We start from the raw sequence: 19,145 nt of genomic DNA on the forward strand, positions 1-19,145 counted from the left end.
TGCTTACACCATCGGCCTTTGTTGCATATAAGAACGCTGTGTGTAATTTGGTTGGGCGAGATGGATATCAATGTTGATCACCTGAAGCCTTTGTGGTTCTTGATATGCTAAGTGCTACATTGGTAGTGGTAGGTAAAGGGCTGATTTCGAAACAAAGGGATTTTTCCCGATGTACTTCGTCGTGGGTGCGCCTACAATGAGCCTTATGACATGTGTTCCGGTGATGTCCCGTCTGAACGGTTACCTTGAACCAGTTACCATAATCGTAAATTTTGGGAGGTTGTCGGGCGGGTTTTAGCAGTCAAGGCATATTTGAGTCTAGAGAATTCCTTTTGTTTTCCTGGTACAACTCTTCGGCTCAGGCGATCCATCCCAGTCATTCTAGACGGAATTATCCATCGAAGGGAATATTTCATTTAGCTGGAACCCTTTTACCCAAGTGCCCCCGGACTAAGAGACATAGGAATTTGTCGTTGTCGACTCTCGATTCCCTTCCTCCAAAATCCAACCCACGGCCAGTCATTATAACATCTCGACCACTGGCAGTGCTGTTATCTTTCCGCATATTCCACTCAAGCCAGTTTATACCTTGGTGACTTGACGAGTCTTTCTTCCAACCAACGCCTTCGTTCAAAACAGCCGTTGCCTAAATCCCAATCCCAAACTTGACCTACAATGAGCTGCCGTCCTGTTTCGCGCACCCGACTGCATGTCCTATACACCACCCCACTCCTACTAGGCGTGATATGTCTCATCTTGATTATCTTTTCGCTCTGTGGACTTGTCCCTTGGAAGCAGTCGAGTGGAACAATTATGGTCATCCATCGCACGTCTTCCGACGCGCAGAATAACCATACCGCGTCGTTCCACTTTGGCTTACTAGGTCACTTCCCATCTGAATTTGCTTCAATTCTTAATGATTCTTCATCTTTCGGTTCTGACACTACCGACTGCCCTGATGACCATAGGTTCGTGCTATCAAGCAGCAGCCGGGGACCAGCTCCATTGTACACCCGCCGCGTTTCCACCCGATTACAACACGACAATCTTGCGAGGTGGCAAGGATATCAATGCAGAACATCTGGAAATCATGATGCCCGACCTGCCTCCAGTCTTCTTCACTTGGTGGCTCATTTCAATTGTAGCGTTACTCTGCCACATAGTCGGCTGTCTGCCTGTCTACGCTCCTGAAAAACTCAGCCAGCACAGGTTTCGGAGTCAAAAGCTTTTCTCGGCGACACTATGGATCCTGGGGATCGGTTGGACTCTTGGATTTTCAGCCGTCTTATCGTTGGCTTGCTTTGTAAGTCTTGCTGCGACGTCAGAAGCAGATGTCATCCAGTGCCACCCCATCCTCTAAAACTCGCAAAGCACTCCTCGGAACACAGGTCGAGGGTTTTGGAGACGAGTATAACCTTTTCTCAGCCGGCTATGTGTACAATCAAGCGTCGGCGGGACACATCTTCGTACCGCTGACAATCGCGATGGTAGTTCAAGTTATAATTGGCCTTGCCATCGTAGTCCAAATTTCCAACGCACCAAACAAAGATGCAGGCGAATTTCATTCTTCTTGGACAGATCATCTACGGGTTACGGGTCCATAAGCGGATTGTTGCCGCGTAGTCAGAAATATCCCTACTTAAATACATACTCGCATCTTTCTTGTTGTGTTCCTAGGAAACTTTTTCAATGGTCTTTAATGTTGTAATACGTATATGTATTCTAGATGAGCATCACACCCATCATCTTCCTAGCTTTCACACATATGTAAAACACCCAGCTAGGCATTCACCTTGTTTGACTAGAAATTTTGGCCCAATGCATTTTGCCTGTTGTGATTCAGTTTATATCATATATTAAACCGGAAATGGAAACCCCGGTGGATATTGCACCTGACAGAGAAGGAAATGATTATGTTTCCTTTGGTATTATTTGTTTAGACTACATCAAGTGAACCACAAGACCTGTGATCTCCCTGGCTAAAAAAATGCTAACAAATTGCTTTCACCCTGTCAATAATTATCAAACAAGTTACAGCCCGGGGCGCAAAAGATGTGACTTCAAAAGGCAAATCCCCCGAGCCGGGATCGAACCAGCGACCTCAAGATGATCTTACGGAATCCTGTTACAGCCATTACAGTCTCGCGCTCTTCCAACTGAGCTATCGGGGGAGGCCATGGAGAGTTGCCAGCAAGTTGCGTATAAATACCAACTATTATTTAGATTGGTGGTTCTTGGCAGTTCCAAGCTTCAGCCTATATCAACTTGTTTATTGTTACGTATCGCTCAGTTTTTACCCATGTGGCTGTAGTCTACATTGACGCGTTTCCCCTTGTCCTCCAACGCCCATTCAGGGATTTTTTAAACACGAAATCCAAAAATCCTGGCGAGTTTTCAATTTTACTTTACACACATTTATGTGCAAATTTGTCTACGTAAACTAATGTACGACAAGGATTCATGAACATAGAGTTATTGATTGGATTGCTAATGATAAGATCTGATAATGTGATGTCAGCATGAACAACCAATGACTGAGTGTGTAACAAACCCAAAAACAAGACCGAGAGAATCGAGTCTAATCAAGTGCTAATCGTGATTTACACACATATAAATAAAGCTGAGAAGTTAATACAAACAAACAAATAAATGATGAAGGAGGGGGAATGACTAAGTGGGGAAAGGAATGTGGTTTTTTGGAGGTAGGAGGGGAGAAGAGAGACGAGTGAAAATGACTGCAACGAGCCGATTTGTCTTTTTCTCTGTTTGATTATAACGGGTGGGTAAATAAGTAAGTTTTTTTGTTGCTTTGGTTTTTGTCTGCCAACCTCCTTTACGCTTGCTTCCTTCCGAACGAACTTGTTCTCTCTATGTTAGTTTACTCTAGTTTATTTGATTGAGTGGGGGTGAATAAAACAGAAAGTACCGAAAATGAGAAATCGGTAAATAAATAACCCCCCGTAAGAATGAGCTGAAATTGGATTAGTGAAGAGATCAGTATCTTGTCTAGTATTTTTTTTTCTTGATTGGCTTGTTTTCAGTGGAATATCACCAGAATGGATTGAGTAGTGTGTGGGAAGACTTTGATATTTTGAAGAGGTTGTGTTATCGGGGGTTAGTCGACGAAGTCAAATGTTGAGATCAAAGCCGAGGGAGTACGGCTACGAGACTCGGCGTCTATGTTTTGAAGGCGTTCCATTTGTGATTTGAAATATCTTCTCGATACTTTCTCGGATTCGGGAGACGCTGACCAAGCCACCGAATAATAGGGGTAAGAGACGAAAACAGTACGAAAACCAGACCATGTCAGCCAAAAAAAAAAAGACGACGCTGATAACATAGCGCAGATACTGCTTACTTGTACTCAATCAAAGTACCCTGAGTGCGCATGATTTCTTCGTGTGTGATACAAACTAGAGTAAGATACTGATTTATTTCGTAGTATGAGATCACCCGTCCGGGCTGTTCGATACCTGGCATACCAACCCCGCGGGGTCCACCAAAGCTTGTGTCGACCTTGACCTGGCTCGTAATCATTCTCCTGCCCGCGGCATTCGGCGGTTTTTTGGTCGGACCTAGAGCGACCGAGGATGATCGAGTGGCTGGGCTCAATTCTGATGCCCTGCCACGACTGGCGCTACGCTTGCTGTGCGAACCGTCGGGAACCCGTGGAGGAACCATGGGTAGACTCTTTCCTAATCCATTGGTCATCGAGGTAGGTCTTGTGACTGGCGAGATCTGCTGTGGTACTCCATAGAGTTCCGAAAGGTCTGTGAATATATCCATGAATTCAGTGCACATCTCTAGCAGCGGCTTCTCTGTGGGTGACGAATCCGTGGCGATATATAGTTTGGTCCAGGTGTCAAACTGCAAAAGAAGAAAAAACAACCACTTGGTAAGTCCGGGGATCGATTGATCAGGGATCACATCCAAAAAAAAGCTTTGGCGACTCACAAGAATGCAGTTCTCGACTCCACTCTGCTGAGCAAGCAGATTCATCAGATGTTCAAGAGCCGCTTGTTGGGGGACGATTTTCATAATCACTCGACTCAGGGCATCGTAGATAGAGTAATCAAAAACAGTCGTGAGCTTGTACGTTATCCGATGACTGAGTTCGATGGCAATTGTTGGAACGCCGTAGATTGATAATTCTCGATCCGATAGTTCGTCCGTCAGGCGATCTTTAACTTGCTCAATGATTTCTGCATTATCCGAGTGAGTAGAGTCAGTCTACAATATAAGCTTGACAGATAAATGTGAAGACGTGGGAGGCAATTCGGGATGTAGTCGCAAGAATCAGGTAGGGAAGCTTGTCCTGGGACCATGCGTAAAGGTTTGACAGACACTGTAAATACTTACCGCTTCGGTAGTCAGGGGTAACAGCATCAATCTTGTGCATGAAGATCTCAAAGTGAAGCGCCGGGTTAGTCTGATAAGCCTGTATCACGGTTGATGCCAATTGTGGAATGGTGCTGAGGTAACTAGACTTGAAGAACGAGATCGCAGGATGAGCCTACATTCGCGCGAGATGCGCTCGAAGCTTTTGATACCACGCAAAGCTGGCAGCGCTTCACATCGGGATCTAAGATTTCGAAGAACGACTGACTTGAGCATCGATCACAAAGATGACGGCTCCCACGTGTGCGAATGGCAGGGTTAGCCCATCTGAATCCAGCGGTCCGGGCAAGTCCCAGATCTCAAAATCGATAAAAGATCTGGTGATAAAAACGCAAGATTACAGTATGAGCTATACGTGCATCAAGGCAATCGCATCGGATCCAGGTGAATTTACTTGATGTCATCCTGAGTGATTCTTCTGGTTGTTTCGAGATGGAGGGTCTGGTCTGGTTGGAGCTAAGTCATGAGTAAAATAGAGCAACTTGAGTTTCTGATGGTGAATGATCTCAAGTCTATAGGGACTCACCTTATGAAAGACAACCTCTCGAATTGAAGACTTTCCACCACTTGAGTCGAGCACACATCAATCGGAGTATCGGAGGAGTAAAATTAATCAACACATTCAGTCAGAAGGACACAGCACAACACTGCTATTGAGGCAAGATAGCCGCACTTACCTGCGTGGGCCCATGAAGAGTAGCTTTGGACGATCGGGACGCGAGCCTTCGGATGCGGGAAGACCAAGGGCAGATGGGGTAGTCTGCGTCCGCAACGAAGATATCGAGCCATCCATCCTGGTGTAGTATTTTCAATCTGCGATTGAGATCGCTCGGATTCCAATTGGGCTTGGCTTGGCTCGGGGCGGAAATCGGCTATGGCCAGGGCGCAGTCTTCGGTTTCGTTCAAGCGTCGGTCTTCCTCCGCCTGTAGGGTCTGTTTATTGTCGGTCTTGACGGTTTCATTAGATGTATGAATCGGCCGGCGGGGACTTGGCCAAGTCGCCATCCCCCAACCTGACCGAAATATGTCTTCGGCTCGGGGATGGCCGGGTAATCCCCTCAACCCGGGTGTCCCTTCCTCTCAACGAGTTGCACTTCCCAACATAATTCAGGAGATTCAGCCAGCTTACGCTCGCTACTCCTCCCAGAAATGCTCAACCTTGAATACAATAGTGGATGGACTGAGCAGCATCGATCCTCACTGATCTGGGAATGAAGGCATCCTTGTGCATACATTATTAATTTTAGAGCTTAGAGCGAAGGCTTATGGAAATCATACAACTGCAATAGTGGAGGCGAAGAACTACAAACTTATGCGAAGAGTTTTAAGGAAGAAAGTTGGGGAAACAAGGGTTTAAGCTCCGAAGCCGTAGAGTGTTCGACCCTGTCGTTTGAGGGCGTAAACGACGTCGAGCGAGGTGACTGTTTTCCGCTTGGCATGTTCAGTGTAAGTGACCGAGTCCCTGATGACATTCTCCAGGAAGATCTGCGTTGTGGAGTAAAGGTCAGCTAGCCTGTTCTGCATGAAGAACCGTGGAATTGCCGGCTGTGAGTTCAAGAAATAGGGGGAGCCACTGACTTTGAGAACTCCTCGAGTCTCCTCATAGATCAGACCGGAGATCCGTTTGACCCCTCCTCGTCGAGCGAGTCTTCGAATGGCAGGCTTGGTGATTCCTTGGATGTTGTCTCGCAGGATCTTGCGGTGACCTGAAATGATTCAACAGGGTGATGACAGGTCAGGAGGAGATGCAGCGGTAATTGCAAGGAGAGAGTGGAGATAACACACGTTTGGCACCGCCCTTTCCGAGACCTTTGCCGCCGCTTTTACCACGTCCGGACATCTTGAATTGGTTGGAGTTGTTGGGTTGAAGGGGGTTGAAATGGGTTGAAGGTGGGAGGCAGGGGTGGAGGCAGTGTGAGTGAGGTGTGGTGATGGGGAAAGAGGGAGGAAGAAGGGGGCTTTATATAGGAGTGCCGGGCCATACACAAGCCCCTTGCGCCCGAGGACCGCCAGCCGGACGCGGAGGAGCCTCGGTCGCGAGCTTTGATCCCGAGGCGGCACCCAGCTCGAATGCCAGCACCCTATTGGTCAGGCCTTGCCGGCCCAAATCCCGCGCTCCACCAACCACCGGCCACGCCCTGCATTGTCGAAGCTCGCTCATCCTGCAACGGGCGGTGGTATGCACACACATCGACATGGGCACCACGCGTCGTCCCGGATGGCTTATAAAACCAGCCCCGGCTTCGGCATTCCCCACTGCCCTGCCCATCCCTCAAGCTCACCAGATCAAAGTACCCCAACCACACTTAGCTCCTATCTGAACCCCACCCCCTGCCTTACACCACTCCCGAGAAATGGCCCGCACCAAGCAAACAGCCCGCAAATCCACCGGAGGCAAGGCTCCTCGGAAACAACTTGCCGCCAAGGCAGCACGCAAGTCGGCCCCGTCCACCGGAGGCGTCAAGAAGCCTCACCGATACCGGTGAGCACCCATCCTTCCTTGGCTATGTATCATCCTTATGGGCTCATTGCTTACCTCCTCTCGCCCCCCACCCAGTCCCGGGACCGTAGCCCTTCGAGAGATCCGTCGATACCAAAAATCCACCGAACTCCTCATCCGCAAATTACCGTTAGTCCTCCCGGAATCCCAGACCATCTGCCTAGGTCCGGCTACTTACGGTGGCATCTACTTGAATTTTACAGTTTCCAGCGTCTGGTCCGGGAGATTGCACAGGACTTCAAGACCGACCTGCGCTTCCAATCCTCCGCGGTCATGGCCCTCCAGGAATCAGCTGAAGCCTATCTCGTCGGGTAAGCCAGCCGAGTGTCTAGCTCATTTCAGCTTTTGAAACTGTCCTAACTGACAAGCCCTGCCGCACACCATAGATTGTTCGAGGACACCAACTTGGCCGCAATCCATGCTAAGCGGGTCACCATTCAGCCCAAGGACATTCAACTGGCCCGCAGGCTGAGAGGAGAACGATCCTAGCCAGGGATCCAAAATACATAATACCCAGTTGTTTATCTCTTGCTCATCTCTGTTCTGTCTCCTGTGTAGTGATCACCTTGTACTATTCTCTTGCTAATCATCAAGCCTTTCAAAGAGTTCTGATGTTGAAAAACATAATATTTAGTACATGACACGACATTCGGTTTCAAGGTGTGGCTGAACCGCCGAGTCAGGCCGAGTTCCTTCAGACACTATTACATTCAAAATCGTTCCATGAGCATGCGAGAGGTAAAACGCTATCGTGAAGGTGTGAATCGTTGCCCATTTGACGATACTATAGCGGAGCCTGCCGATTTTCTCGTCTAGCCACTTGACTCCTATTGAATCTCGGGAGCCCCTGGGCAACACACAAAAAGGATCAAGCAGCAAGTGCCATGGTGTTCCAGTGCGTTGTAGGGGAGTCGAACCCCTGACGAGGCCATTCGCCGGATGGCAAGGCCCCAGTTTACCGCTAGCCTAACAACGCTGTGACGTCAGTGGTCATGTAGCAATACAGTTTGCCGTCACAGTCTGCGACGGCCCACGATGCGATGCTGTTTGGCTTATTGCAACGTGTCTGGACAACGGTTGTCGGGCGGGCACAAGGACTGGGTGATACATAAGCTGGAGGGACAACCTTCATCATCCAGCGACGAAACCCAAACGAAGCTCCCCCACCCACTCGAGCACTAACTCTGCAGGATCCGGACTTGCGCGCCCGGCAGGATCCTTCGGCCAACTGGATATTCAGAGAGCGCATACACCCCCAGACGCACGCACCTCTTCTCCGATCGGCTGCTTGGCTTGCAGTGACGTGATGACAGCAGCCTCGACGACAGACGAGCGGGCGACGGAGGCCAACAACCCGAGCGGGGCGGCGGTGGGCCCCCGGAAGAGCCGGCCGGCCACGGACCTTCTGTTCCGTCTGCGGCCCCGGCCGAGCACGATCATCATGTCCCTTCTGGCCCTCCGAGTGGCCAGACACGCCCGGTCGACCGGCCCGGTCCGCAGGCTCTTGCAGTCGCTCGCCCTCGCGCTCGCCGTCCTCAATTGGCGCATCCTCCCCTTCTACTGGCACGCTATGACCCTCGTCTTCCCCATCCTCAAGGCTAAACTCCTCCGCTGGAAACTCGGCTCCTCCACCGCCGCTTTCGTCTCCCATCTGGGCGTCCTGGGCAGAAGCCCGTTCGAGGCTCGCATCGTCTCCAAGCATTGTGCCACTTGGAATTCCTGTCAGTCCATCCTTAATACATATATTTTCATTCTCATGGAATGTACTCAAATTTCTCTGTGTATGTTTTTTTTTTCCAATGGAACAGGCGATTTTATGTTGCACATGTCTAACTCGGCCTATGCGATTGCCCTGGACGAAGCACGAGCGATGTGGCAGATCCAGATGATTGGGGCGGCAATGCGAGCGGACCACGAGCGGGTCCGACCCATGATAGCTTCGACCCACTTTACCTACTTCGCCGAAATCCCAGTAAGAAATCATATCTGATGCTCTTTGGAATCTGCCCCGATCCGGCCATTTGTCTGATGATCTGTTTCTTTTGCTTTTCATGTAGATCCTAGCTGACTTTGAGGTAGAGTTCCGCCCGGTTGCGTGGGACCAGAAATGGGTGACTATCCTCATCCTCTCTCTCTCTCCGTCCATCACAGACGCTTGACATCTGACCCACTCGTTGCGCTGCCCGTCCTACCTCAGCTCTACCTTTTGGCGACATTCACAACCGACCCACCCAAAGGATCCCAGACCCGCACTCTGAACGTGAGCCCTTTTATAAGTCTGGGACTTGTCTGTGATATACAAGCGGCCGCGACTGACAAAGATCCGGATGTGGCCCACGTTCTGTTGCAGTGCTTATCGATAACCCGGATGGTGAACAAGGTCGGCCGACGGACGGTGCGCCCTGAACGACTGATGGGCCTGAGCGGCCTCGGCCTGGAAGCCTCACAATGGGACACACTCGCCCGGCTCCGGCTCCGGGACGATGGCACCCATCACCCAACTTCCTCCAACAGCTATAACCTCAACCCTGCCCAGGAATGGCTCGTCTCGCCCGAACCCTTCGAGCCTTTCCAAAAGTATGAATCCCTCCGGCTCAAAAACCTCGAGATCATTCGGACTGGTTTGGACGGTGATCTCAAGACCGGCGCCGAACGATTGAAAGAATTGTAAAATACATGCATAGAGTTATCTGATTTTTGGGGCATTGTTTTGGGGGCACTTTTCCATCTTGTGTATCTTTTTCCTTCTCCTTCTGATCCAAATGATTTTATGTTTCTTGCATGACTGCTGGTGAATGTGCAATCCCGGCGAGCTAGATTTCTTCCTTATTTGTAGAGCTTTGAATTCTCTCTGATGCTCAAAAGTATGATAGTTCAATAGATTAACGGGAAATACAACTCTTGACACACCCATCCATCAACGGCCCGATCTGACGTTTAAAAAGCTTCACAAGCTTGAGACAATTGGGAAGGCAAGATTGCTGAAAACACATGGCCAGATGCACAAACTAAAAAACACAAGCATAAACACACATTATATTCGTAGAGGAACAACTTGATATACACTTATCACAAGAAAGAACCTGGCTCCAGAGCGCTCAAGAAAAGCCCGATAGGTTAAGATACTATTACTAGGAACAAACTGCATTTTTTTGGGGAAGATAAATACTTGATAGGTATATAAATATATACATTACTGATAATGATACTGAAAGATACATAAAATGAGAGAAATTTACAAACTATGCTCGGGTACCTTTCTCCGAAATGAAAAACAAACAAACAAGAAACAAACAAAACGCACATCAAGTCAAGACAAAACAAAACAAAGAGCTATAGAGAGCATCATGGCAGAGAGAGCCAACATGAGAGTAAGTTTTTTTTAGGGCCGGAAGACTGACTAACGAGACACGGCAAGTATACTAGTGATTTCTGTAAGGTATGGAAGCGATCAAAAAAAGGCGGCAGTCAGAGAGGATGAGGAGGGAAGAGGCTGCTACATGACGAGTCTGATAGAGGATCGATTGAGGGAAGGCAGCGGGGAAGAGCCGGGTCGGATGGAGGAGCGAGGCCAGAGCAGATCGAGCGCGTCGGGCTCGGCGGACGGGACGGCAAGGGAGCTGCTGGTCTTGCGGGTCGGCGCCGAGGGTCCCCCGCTTTCGGGGTTCCTTCTCATCTTCTCTTCTTCTTCATTCGTCGCCCATGATGCTGCATTTCATATCGTGTTCATAAACACACACACACACACACACACATAGTAATACATGGGGTCAATCTCCGAGATAATCGTTCATGGTCAGTAAAACAAGAGATGGAACAAGAGACATTTGGATAAATCATGGTTTTCTTTTTCAGTGTGACATGTCCACTGTTTTTTTTTTCTGGTAGTAACTATATAACTGTACTTTTTGGTGTATGGCGTAGCTTTCGACTTGACAGAATAGATTTACAAGAGGAAAAGCCACATGTCTATGGGATGAGAGTTTTGGCGATAGGAATGGAGGGAGGGATCGGCGGGGGGGCAGATAAAAGGATATATGTGTATGCAGACACGAGTGTGCTTACTAACACAAGACTGAACAGAACAGAAAAATGATGGAGAGATAGGATAGAGAAGCAGGGAGGAAAAGCAGGGGAGGATCAGAAAGGAGCCATGTACAGACCTCGTTTAGATCTGCGACTAGCCAGGGCTTTGAAGACTTCTTTGCGCGCGGCCTTGAAGTCGGCGATCCAAGCGGCGCAAGCGCGCTGTCCGTCTTGGGTTTTGAGGGCGAAGGACTCGGAGTTATGGACGATCGTGAAGCTGTGCTCGTCTTTCCCGGGCATCAGCTGGCACTCTTCGAGGGCCATCGGGGCGCGGTACATCACCAGCTGGCCTGCGCTCCGGCGGGTCTGGCTGCTCTCTAACAGGCCCGTCGACTTCGCGAGCAGGAAGAAGTCGTTGAATAGGTACGCCCGGAACGTCTTCCGTGACCGCGCCTTCGTCAGCACGCCCTCCCTGATCAGCCGTCGGGGCCCAACAAACCGAGTCATCGTCGCTAGATTCAACCTCTGCTCACACACAAAATCGTCCGGCAAAAACAAGACTGTCAGTACCAACTCTGTCGATGTAGAAATGAGTAGAGGGGTCGATAATGGTCAAGGAAGGGTAGAACGAACAGCATCGCTGTCGGGAATCATCAGCTGTTCGGATAAAGTGGCCAGGGCGATTTCGTCTTCTTGTCTCCTGATCGCTTCGTTCGTCGCCGTGAGGACCTGTTGGACCCTCTTTAAAGCGTTAGCCAGGCGGTTGTAGTCTGAGGATCCTTCATCGGTGTATTTCATAATCTGGATATGAGGGAGAGATTTGTCTTAGTATTCCATGGGCATGAGAGGGGAGGTATAGGCAGATCAGGAAGGTTGCTCACCTGAGCGATCAGAAGGGGGTACCGGGTCAGTCTTTGCATGGGCTGAAGCAGATAGTGCTCGAGCTCGAGGCCCTTGACTTTGAGACCATTAAGACGATGGGCGACGGAGGGTTTCAGTTTCAAGTGAGAGAGCGTGCGGGAGGCATTAGCCTGGTTACTGCAGTAGGGTCTAAACACCTCGACACCCTGGATGTAGTCGAGCACGATATCGGCGACGGTGTCGATCTGGGGGCCCGCCTGGGCCTGGCGGCGCTCCAGGGCGCTCACAAACGTCGTTCCAAACAGCATGATCTCCTCGATGTTCGCAAAGATTATCGTCGCCGCTCGGACCCCGATCAGCGGCTCTAACTCCCGGTAGAACACCTGCGAGAGGATCTGGCAGTTCTCTACAAACGCCGCCTCCGTCTGGATCAGCTCGTATATCGCTTCCTGGCGGTTCTTCTCCTTCTCGGAATAGAGCGACAGCGTCATCGGGTCCATCGAACTGGACCAGGTCCGCTTGGTTAGGTCCACATAAATTAGAGCTGGTGTGTTAGTCTTGAGGAGATACATCAGGAGAGGATAGTCGAGGAAAAAGCTTACGTTTCCAGGATGGCCATTTAGTTGAGGAGAAGGTATGATGGAAGGAAGCGCGAGGTTACTAGCGGCTGAGGGCCGCCGAGGTTGAGGGTGTTCATCGACTGTATGGATGGGCCCGCTGACAGAAGGCCGACGTCTATCGGGGGAGTTGCCGGTACTGCTGGCGGCAGACTGGCGCCTGTCGGGCAGCCATATGTTGCCGGAGGAGGAGTGGGTGGTCGCCGAGGAGACTGTTTTCGACATCCCTGAGAGCCACGAGCGGAAGCCACTGCTGGTCGACGGAACCGCTGAGCCTGAGCTCGACGGCCGGTGACGAGGGATCGAGCGCGAATCCTGCGGAGCACGATGCGGCTTGAGCTGCTCGGAACTCGGCCGGTTTCCTGATATTGTCCGGGACCCATTCCTGTTGCGGGTCGACTGCCAAGCTGAGGAGACTGATAGCCCTGAACAAGAGGGGTCCTGTTGGCTGTACATGTAAGAAAGATTGGCTCGCATCAGACTACAGAATCTGTACAAGCTTCCCGAGGATAACACGCACATGTTCAGGTATCTTGCGAAGGCCGCTTCCATTTTAGACAGTGGATCATCATGATCATGCTCGCAATCCGGAGCTCTGGATGGGGGGGATGTTCGAGGACTGATTGGGCCGTCGTTATCAGGCTGATGGTAATGCCGGGCTCTTGAGGCGGAGGATGGTGGAGGACTGGGGGTAGACTGGCGGGGGAGTGGTGGCGTGTCAGTCGGGATGGCTGGAAGGAAGGAGACGGAGGGGGCGGCGGAGCGGGGGAGCGGGGGCAGCAGCTGCTGCCGTTTGGTGATAGGCCGTTGGACGAGGCCGGCAGCGGCCAGGAACTGGAGGCGCTCGGAGTGCGCTGCAGCCATCTGGTGGGCGTCTTCGCTGTCGGAGTCTGATGCTGCGCTGAGTTCCTGGGGGTGGGGGTGGGGGTGGGAGTGCTGCATGGCGGGCGGCTGCTGGGATGGGCTGGCCGGGGGTGAGGCTGGATGGATGTGGGGCGGCATTATAGCAGCTGACAGGGGCAGTGCACTGGCTGGCTGGCTGGGCGGTGTCAGGACAAGCGAGGGTGTCGGGCGGGGCTCATGACGCGCTGGCGTGGAGGGCGATACAGGCGAGCGCAGGGGCTGGGGCGGCGACGACTGCTGGGAACGCACTCGGGCGTCGGTGGCTGGACCACCCAGTCCCAGTCTCTGTGGATTCCGAGGATGGCCTGGGGGAGTGGAGTCGGGGCCAGGCGGAGTGATCCAGATGAGGGGGCGGGTGGCGCCGGCGGCGGAGTCAGACGAGCGGGCGGCACAGCAGCGATGACGACACCACGCCAGCCGAGGTCGGACCGAAGCGGGTGGCCGCGGGCACAAGACAGATTGCAGCCGGAGCCAGGCGGAGGGGAGAAGGAAAAACAAGCATCAACACACTGCCAATCAGATCCACAGGGCTATACATGAGGCTACATGTCATTGTACATAGGCTTGCTTGACTCGACTCGCAGACAAAATGACAAATGAATTCATTTAATCACAACTTAATCTGCAGCATGGACGAGTAGAAAAACAACAATCATGAGAATAATAATAGTGATATCTCTATTGTATGTAAATAGATGGATTTGCGCTCATTCATAGCAGAAACCGAGGCAAGTAAGATTTGATGTTCTTAAGAATCAGAAGAAAAGAACAACAGCACCACACATGACGACAGGAAGCAGGAAGAAGGAATGGGAGGTCGTCTCGATGTGCACCAGCACGACCAGCTAACTAACCATCAAGCTCGATATACGCAGCAGGCACCAGCCCGACCCTGCCGTCCTCCACGATCTTGAACCAATCAAGCTCCGAGCAATCGACGACGGCCACTCTGGTGTTCTCGACCAAGCGGGCCTCATCGGGGCCAGTGGGCGAATAGTCGTACAGAGCTTTACCCCAGCTCACTGCCGATGGCCCAGCAAAAGATTGAGTGATGAGAGTCCGTCGTCAGTCTCTGCGCGCTCAAACATCGGCCAACTCTGCTGACCTTCGATCTCCGTCACGTACGACTTCGGGAACGTGCCCGAGACCCCGCTCCCCTCGATCGTCCCGTACATCCAGTCCTCATCGACCCTTGAAGGATGTGCAAGGATGACCAAGTTGACGTCCATCGACAAGTCATCGTCGCCCTGCGCGGCGTAAGGGTACAGAGACCTGACCCGGATCGCTGGCAACATCATCAAGATAAAAAAAAAAAAAAAAAAAAAAAAAACATACCAAAGTAGTCAGCATTTGGGCGCGCGGGAAAAGTCTGATTCAGAGCTCTCTTACTTTGTGACATGTCGAAGTTTTTCGTACAATCATCAGCTCCTGCCCGGTCCAAAGCCTCCTCCTTATTAGAAGCGGGTTCTTCCGGATGAGCGGGCAGACTAGGAGCGGGGACGCGCAGCCCGTCGGCGGCCATCCCACCGATCCAGTCGACCGAGCGGCGTTTATCGTCTTCGCCAAGACTGGGTGGACGCTGGTTTTGGACAGGAGGATCGGCCCCGCCGATGACTTTGCCCGCTAAGCCAGACCCGCTGCGGTCGTTGGTCTGTGCCTTTCGGAGCCGTTTCCCCGACTGGATCTCCCCCAGAAGCATCCCGCGATCAGCGGGCGGAGCATTGGCAAGGGGCAGGAGGGGAGCTTTTGGCGCTGCAGGAGCCGCCGGAGCTGGTGGCGGCGCAGGAGGTGCAGAGGGCGGAGGATTGGAGGGGTTCGCGGCTGCCGATTGAGGGCGGGAAGGCATGATGCCACCGAATAAGGCTTCGGCCAAGCCTTGGCGGGCTTTCCGGGCGGTAGCTGCCCCTTCATCGTCGCTGTCATCATCGTCGTCTTTCTCCTTGGCAGCAGCATCCCATTCGTCATCAGAGTCCTGGGGGCGGGGTGGGGGCCGGAAACTGGGCTGAGAGGGAAATGATGGTTGTTGGGCTGGCGTGGTGGTGCTGGTTGGTTTGAAGAATGGATTGTTGGCCGATAATGGCGCCGGGAATGAGCCGGGCGTCGTGGGCGCTGGCGAGTCGTTGCCTGTCGAGGTGCCCAGACGGTGGAACGGATTGGTGCTGGCAGTCGAGCCGGATGGCGCTGGTGGGGCCGAAATGGGAGCTGGAGGGGGTGGGGGCGCTTGTGGAATTGCGGGGGACGGTGCTGCCGGTACGATTTGGGGTGCTGGAGGAGCCGGTGGAGCGGGAGGGGCTGTTGGGGCCTGCGGAATCGAAGGAGTCGGAGGTCCTTCAGCAAGTCCGATAGCGATTGCAGGAGTCGAGACCGCTTGCGATGGGGGCGGGACGGATTGAGGCAGCGAGGGCGGAAGCTTGACTTGGCTAGCAGAGCGCGGCACAGTAGCTGGAGGTGGCGCTCTACTTCGAGGTGCTGGTGGGGGTGGAGCCTTTTTGGGGACTGCTGGAGATGAGGTGGAACGAGATGCAAACATGGCCTTCTTCTCTTTGAATTCTTGTTCCAGTCGTCGGCTTTCTTCTTCCTCTTCTTCTAATTGCTTGATTCGGGCCAACCTTGCAGCCTTCTCTTTCGCTAGAGCATCTTCCCGCCTTTTCAGCAATGCCTCTTCTTCAGCCGACAGGTCGCTTTCCGCAGGTCTGTTGACATTTGAAGGTGGGGGCGCTTCGACTGTTACTGGTTGAGCTGTAGGATTAGGCTTAGAATTCATATCCTCCTGAGTCTGCAGGCGGCTAAGTCGCTCTTCTTCAAGTCGGGTTTGACGTTGCTTTTCTCTTTCAGCCGCTTCCTGGTCGGCTTGGGACGCCTTCAACGCAGCTTCTTGTTTTTCTTGCTCCAAGCGTGAGTTGACACTTGTGTCGGCGACCGGAGCGGATGAGCCCCCACCTATCCCCAATGAACGAAGTCTCTCCTGGATTCGACGCTGAGCTTCAGCTTGGATAAAAGCCTTCTTCTCTTCGGCCGTCATGGTTTTAGTTGGCGGGGCAGTGGCAGGTGGCGGGGGAGACTTGGTTGCACTTGTCGGTGGAGAGGATGGTGAACGCTTGCTGTCGTAGCGATCATCCTTGTCATCCCGTGCCTCGCGCACAGAGGCGCGGGAGGGAGTATCCCGATATGAGGAGCGAGAAGGGGTATCTCTCAAGCCGCGATCAGAAACGCGGGAAGGAACATCACGGTCGTAGGTACCCCGGAGGTAGCCACGATCGGAATAACCATCCCGCTGACGATCGTCATCGTTCGGTTCACTATAACGATCAGATTCAAAGCGATTGCGATTGTTGCGCTGATCTCGCTGTCGAGAATAGGCCTGCGACTCTTTCCGACGCTCACGATCGCGATCCGAAATCTTGGCTTCGAGCTCCGGTAGATCTTCGTGACGCAATCGGAGCAGTTCACGCTCGAGTTTTCGTCTCTCTTGATCGTTAGCTTCCGATCGTCTGCCTGGTCGTGAGACGTACTCGATGTCATCCTGAAGACGTTTGATGCGATACTGAAGGTCTTCAAGTTCATCATCGAGATGGCTCTGATCATTATCTCGTTGCCTTGAAGACTCGAGCATGCTGTCGGTTCGGTCGAGATCGCGTTTGATTTCGTCTAGATCTGCTGTCGCCCTATCTTCGCCGGCGTGACGAACGGCACGGCGATCGATGTGGCGAGACTGGGATTTGTAAGTGTTCGAGCTGTCTCGTTCATCGTGCTTGTACATAGTCGCATCCTTATGAAGGTTGGGCGAACTCCTGGCACCGTGTAGAGATCGCACAGGACCAAGGGTGTGTTGGGCATAAGCCTCGCCCGTAGCGCGAGAGTTATCTTTTTTGAGCAAGTCTTTCAGAAAGTCAACCGAATTATCCAGATCTCTTGCCGAGGGTGGCACCATTTCCGCAGGCAAAGTAGTGGGTATGGGATTCCCATTCAAACGGCGGTAGATCAAGCCCATGGCCACATGGAACTCGGCCAAGTTGAGCTTTCCTCGATTTTCCACGTCAGCCAAACCCCTGCATGAGAAATTCGGATCAAAACACTCAGCTTGGCGGTTAAGACATCTACGCATTACAAAAAGTCTTAACCGACCAAATTTGCATGAGGTCCTCTCTGGCAAGTCCACTCTGAGCAAAAACTTCGGTGCTCATCTTGCCCTCGATAAACCCGGATCCAGTTTGATCCCAGGCTCTGAAGATCTGGTCATAACTCTTCTTTTCTTCGGTTGAAAGCTTCCATGGTACCTTGACTTCGGCTTGTCCTATCTGCTGTTGGTTCTGCTGTTGAAATGTCTGTTGAAGGCTCATCCCACTGAACTGACTGGTGGGTTGGGCAAACTGCATCTGTGACGGTTGAAAGTTGCCCATGCCGATCGGTTGCTGAGCACCTGGTGCAGGCATGAATGTGTTGAGAAAGGGCTGGGATGAGGCGGCGAGAGCGGGCATCTGTCCACGAAAGCCCATAGGATAGCCAGTTGGCTGGGCGGTTATGCCACCCAGGGGAGTAGGACTCGTCATAAAACGCGAGGGTGCGTTCTGGGGGGATGGGACGCCGAGGCTTTGAGGCTGCTGGCTGGAGAATTGGTTGGACATATTGAACTGAGAGGGTCCGTTGAAGCCAGTGGGCTGAGACTGAATACCGAATCCAGTGGGCTGGGATTGCATAGCGAATCCGGTTTGTTGGGATTGCATGCCAAAGCTGGTCTGTTGAGGCTGGAGACCGCCGAAGCTAGTTTGTTGAGGCTGGAGGCCAAAGCCGGTTTGCTGGGGTGGGAGGGCCATACCAGCCGGTTGAGCTCGCATCATTCCTCCGCCAGCGAAACCGGTAGGCTGAGGCTGAACAAAGCCGGTGCGCTGGGACTGAAGGAAATGGCCGGGCTGCTGGCCAGGTTGTAGATAGCCTGTTTGCTGATTTTGAAGGAAACCACTGGTCTGCTGTGGCTGAACGTAGCCGGTTCGTTGTGCTTGGACATAGCCAGCTTGTTGTTGTTGCTGTTGTTGCTGCTGCTGCTGCTGTTGTTGTTGTTGTTGTTGTTGTTGGGCTGCCGCTTGTTGCTGCTGAAGAAATCGGGGATCCTGCTGGAGGAAACTGTAGTTGCCCTGCATCTTCTGAGGGCGACTTCAAACGACCTGAAAAGGCTCGAAAAGTCACGAAGAGAATCAGAACCATATTTCGAACATGTATTGGTGAGCTGATCGACAGGAGAAGGGCAACAGTTCACGCTGTATTGACGCACTGTGTTATGCTGGTGTAGACGAGACCCGGGGCAGTCGGTCTGAGAGGCTGGCACTGGAATCGATGGAGGTCGGTGGTGGTTGGGAGTGGAGTGGCTGTGGCTGGGGGTGATGACGAAGGATAAGGCCAGCGCTTACCTAAGCAGACCTCACCCAGTTTCACACCGATCGTTTGATCCGATCAGATCCGACCGCAGCTACATAATCACACCTAATCACACCCTGCCAGCTTGTCCAAAGCCAAGAGTCTCATCTCAGGGCTGTTGTGGCCACATCCACATGTCGCCAGCGCACAATACAGTCAAAATCAGAGTCAAGGCGGGCCAGATAGGCTCTTTACAATCACCTGACCGAGGTAACACATGAGTGGAATAGTTTGAAGGATAAAAGCAGTGGGCAAGGTGCTAATCTATGTAGAATTGCTATCTGTGGTTTGGATTTTAGGAGAAGGGGATAAAGAAAGACCTACTAGGTGGCCACTTCCAGTCGACCTCCAACGAACATCCTCAGCAGCGCACTGTGCGATAAATGAAATGTGAGCTCCGTTTCTGCCACATGACGCGGGCAGCCGGG

At 52.1% G+C, this 19,145-nt stretch overlaps 7 protein-coding genes across 7 annotated transcripts; 3 read left to right on the forward strand and 4 right to left on the reverse strand.

The window, feature by feature from the left end:
• Positions 1-675: 675 nt before the first annotated feature.
• PtA15_1A341 (uncharacterized protein) lies at positions 676-1,604 on the forward strand (the record flags this gene model as incomplete). Its single annotated transcript, XM_053165359.1, has 3 exons — positions 676-883; positions 969-1,303; positions 1,389-1,604. 3 exons carry the CDS (start codon positions 676-678, stop codon positions 1,602-1,604), a joined length of 759 nt encoding a protein of 252 aa, XP_053016558.1.
• Positions 1,605-3,161: 1,557 nt separating this feature from the next.
• Positions 3,162-5,191, reverse strand: PtA15_1A342 (uncharacterized protein; the record flags this gene model as incomplete). Its single annotated transcript, XM_053165360.1, has 9 exons — positions 3,162-3,246; positions 3,359-3,395; positions 3,474-3,867; positions 3,955-4,202; positions 4,360-4,486; positions 4,607-4,715; positions 4,793-4,854; positions 4,925-4,964; positions 5,076-5,191. 9 exons carry the CDS (start codon positions 5,189-5,191, stop codon positions 3,162-3,164), a joined length of 1,218 nt encoding a protein of 405 aa, XP_053016559.1.
• Positions 5,192-5,751: 560 nt separating this feature from the next.
• Positions 5,752-6,238, reverse strand: PtA15_1A343 (uncharacterized protein; the record flags this gene model as incomplete). The annotated part of the gene is made up of 3 exons (XM_053165361.1): positions 5,752-5,883; positions 5,977-6,104; positions 6,184-6,238. 3 exons carry the CDS (start codon positions 6,236-6,238, stop codon positions 5,752-5,754), a joined length of 315 nt encoding a protein of 104 aa, XP_053016560.1.
• Positions 6,239-6,752: 514 nt separating this feature from the next.
• On the forward strand, positions 6,753-7,387 carry PtA15_1A344 (uncharacterized protein; the record flags this gene model as incomplete). The annotated part of the gene is made up of 4 exons (XM_053165362.1): positions 6,753-6,880; positions 6,956-7,027; positions 7,102-7,209; positions 7,285-7,387. 4 exons carry the CDS (start codon positions 6,753-6,755, stop codon positions 7,385-7,387), a joined length of 411 nt encoding a protein of 136 aa, XP_053016561.1.
• Positions 7,388-8,204: 817 nt separating this feature from the next.
• On the forward strand, positions 8,205-9,569 carry PtA15_1A345 (uncharacterized protein; the record flags this gene model as incomplete). The annotated part of the gene is made up of 5 exons (XM_053165363.1): positions 8,205-8,619; positions 8,707-8,870; positions 8,956-9,009; positions 9,096-9,158; positions 9,249-9,569. The coding sequence occupies 5 exons, from the start codon at positions 8,205-8,207 to the stop codon at positions 9,567-9,569; spliced, it is 1,017 nt and encodes a 338-aa protein (XP_053016562.1).
• Positions 9,570-11,038: 1,469 nt separating this feature from the next.
• On the reverse strand, positions 11,039-13,266 carry PtA15_1A346 (uncharacterized protein; the record flags this gene model as incomplete). Its single annotated transcript, XM_053165364.1, has 3 exons — positions 11,039-11,449; positions 11,558-11,663; positions 12,923-13,266. 3 exons carry the CDS (start codon positions 13,264-13,266, stop codon positions 11,039-11,041), a joined length of 861 nt encoding a protein of 286 aa, XP_053016563.1.
• Positions 13,267-14,154: 888 nt separating this feature from the next.
• PtA15_1A347 (uncharacterized protein) lies at positions 14,155-18,310 on the reverse strand (the record flags this gene model as incomplete). Its single annotated transcript, XM_053165365.1, has 5 exons — positions 14,155-14,327; positions 14,411-14,590; positions 14,695-17,354; positions 17,431-18,197; positions 18,263-18,310. The coding sequence occupies 5 exons, from the start codon at positions 18,308-18,310 to the stop codon at positions 14,155-14,157; spliced, it is 3,828 nt and encodes a 1,275-aa protein (XP_053016564.1).
• Positions 18,311-19,145: the final 835 nt, after the last annotated feature.

This window comes from Puccinia triticina, chromosome 1A (genome assembly GCF_026914185.1).
Source record: "Puccinia triticina chromosome 1A, complete sequence".
Lineage (NCBI taxonomy): Eukaryota > Fungi > Basidiomycota > Pucciniomycetes > Pucciniales > Pucciniaceae > Puccinia > Puccinia triticina.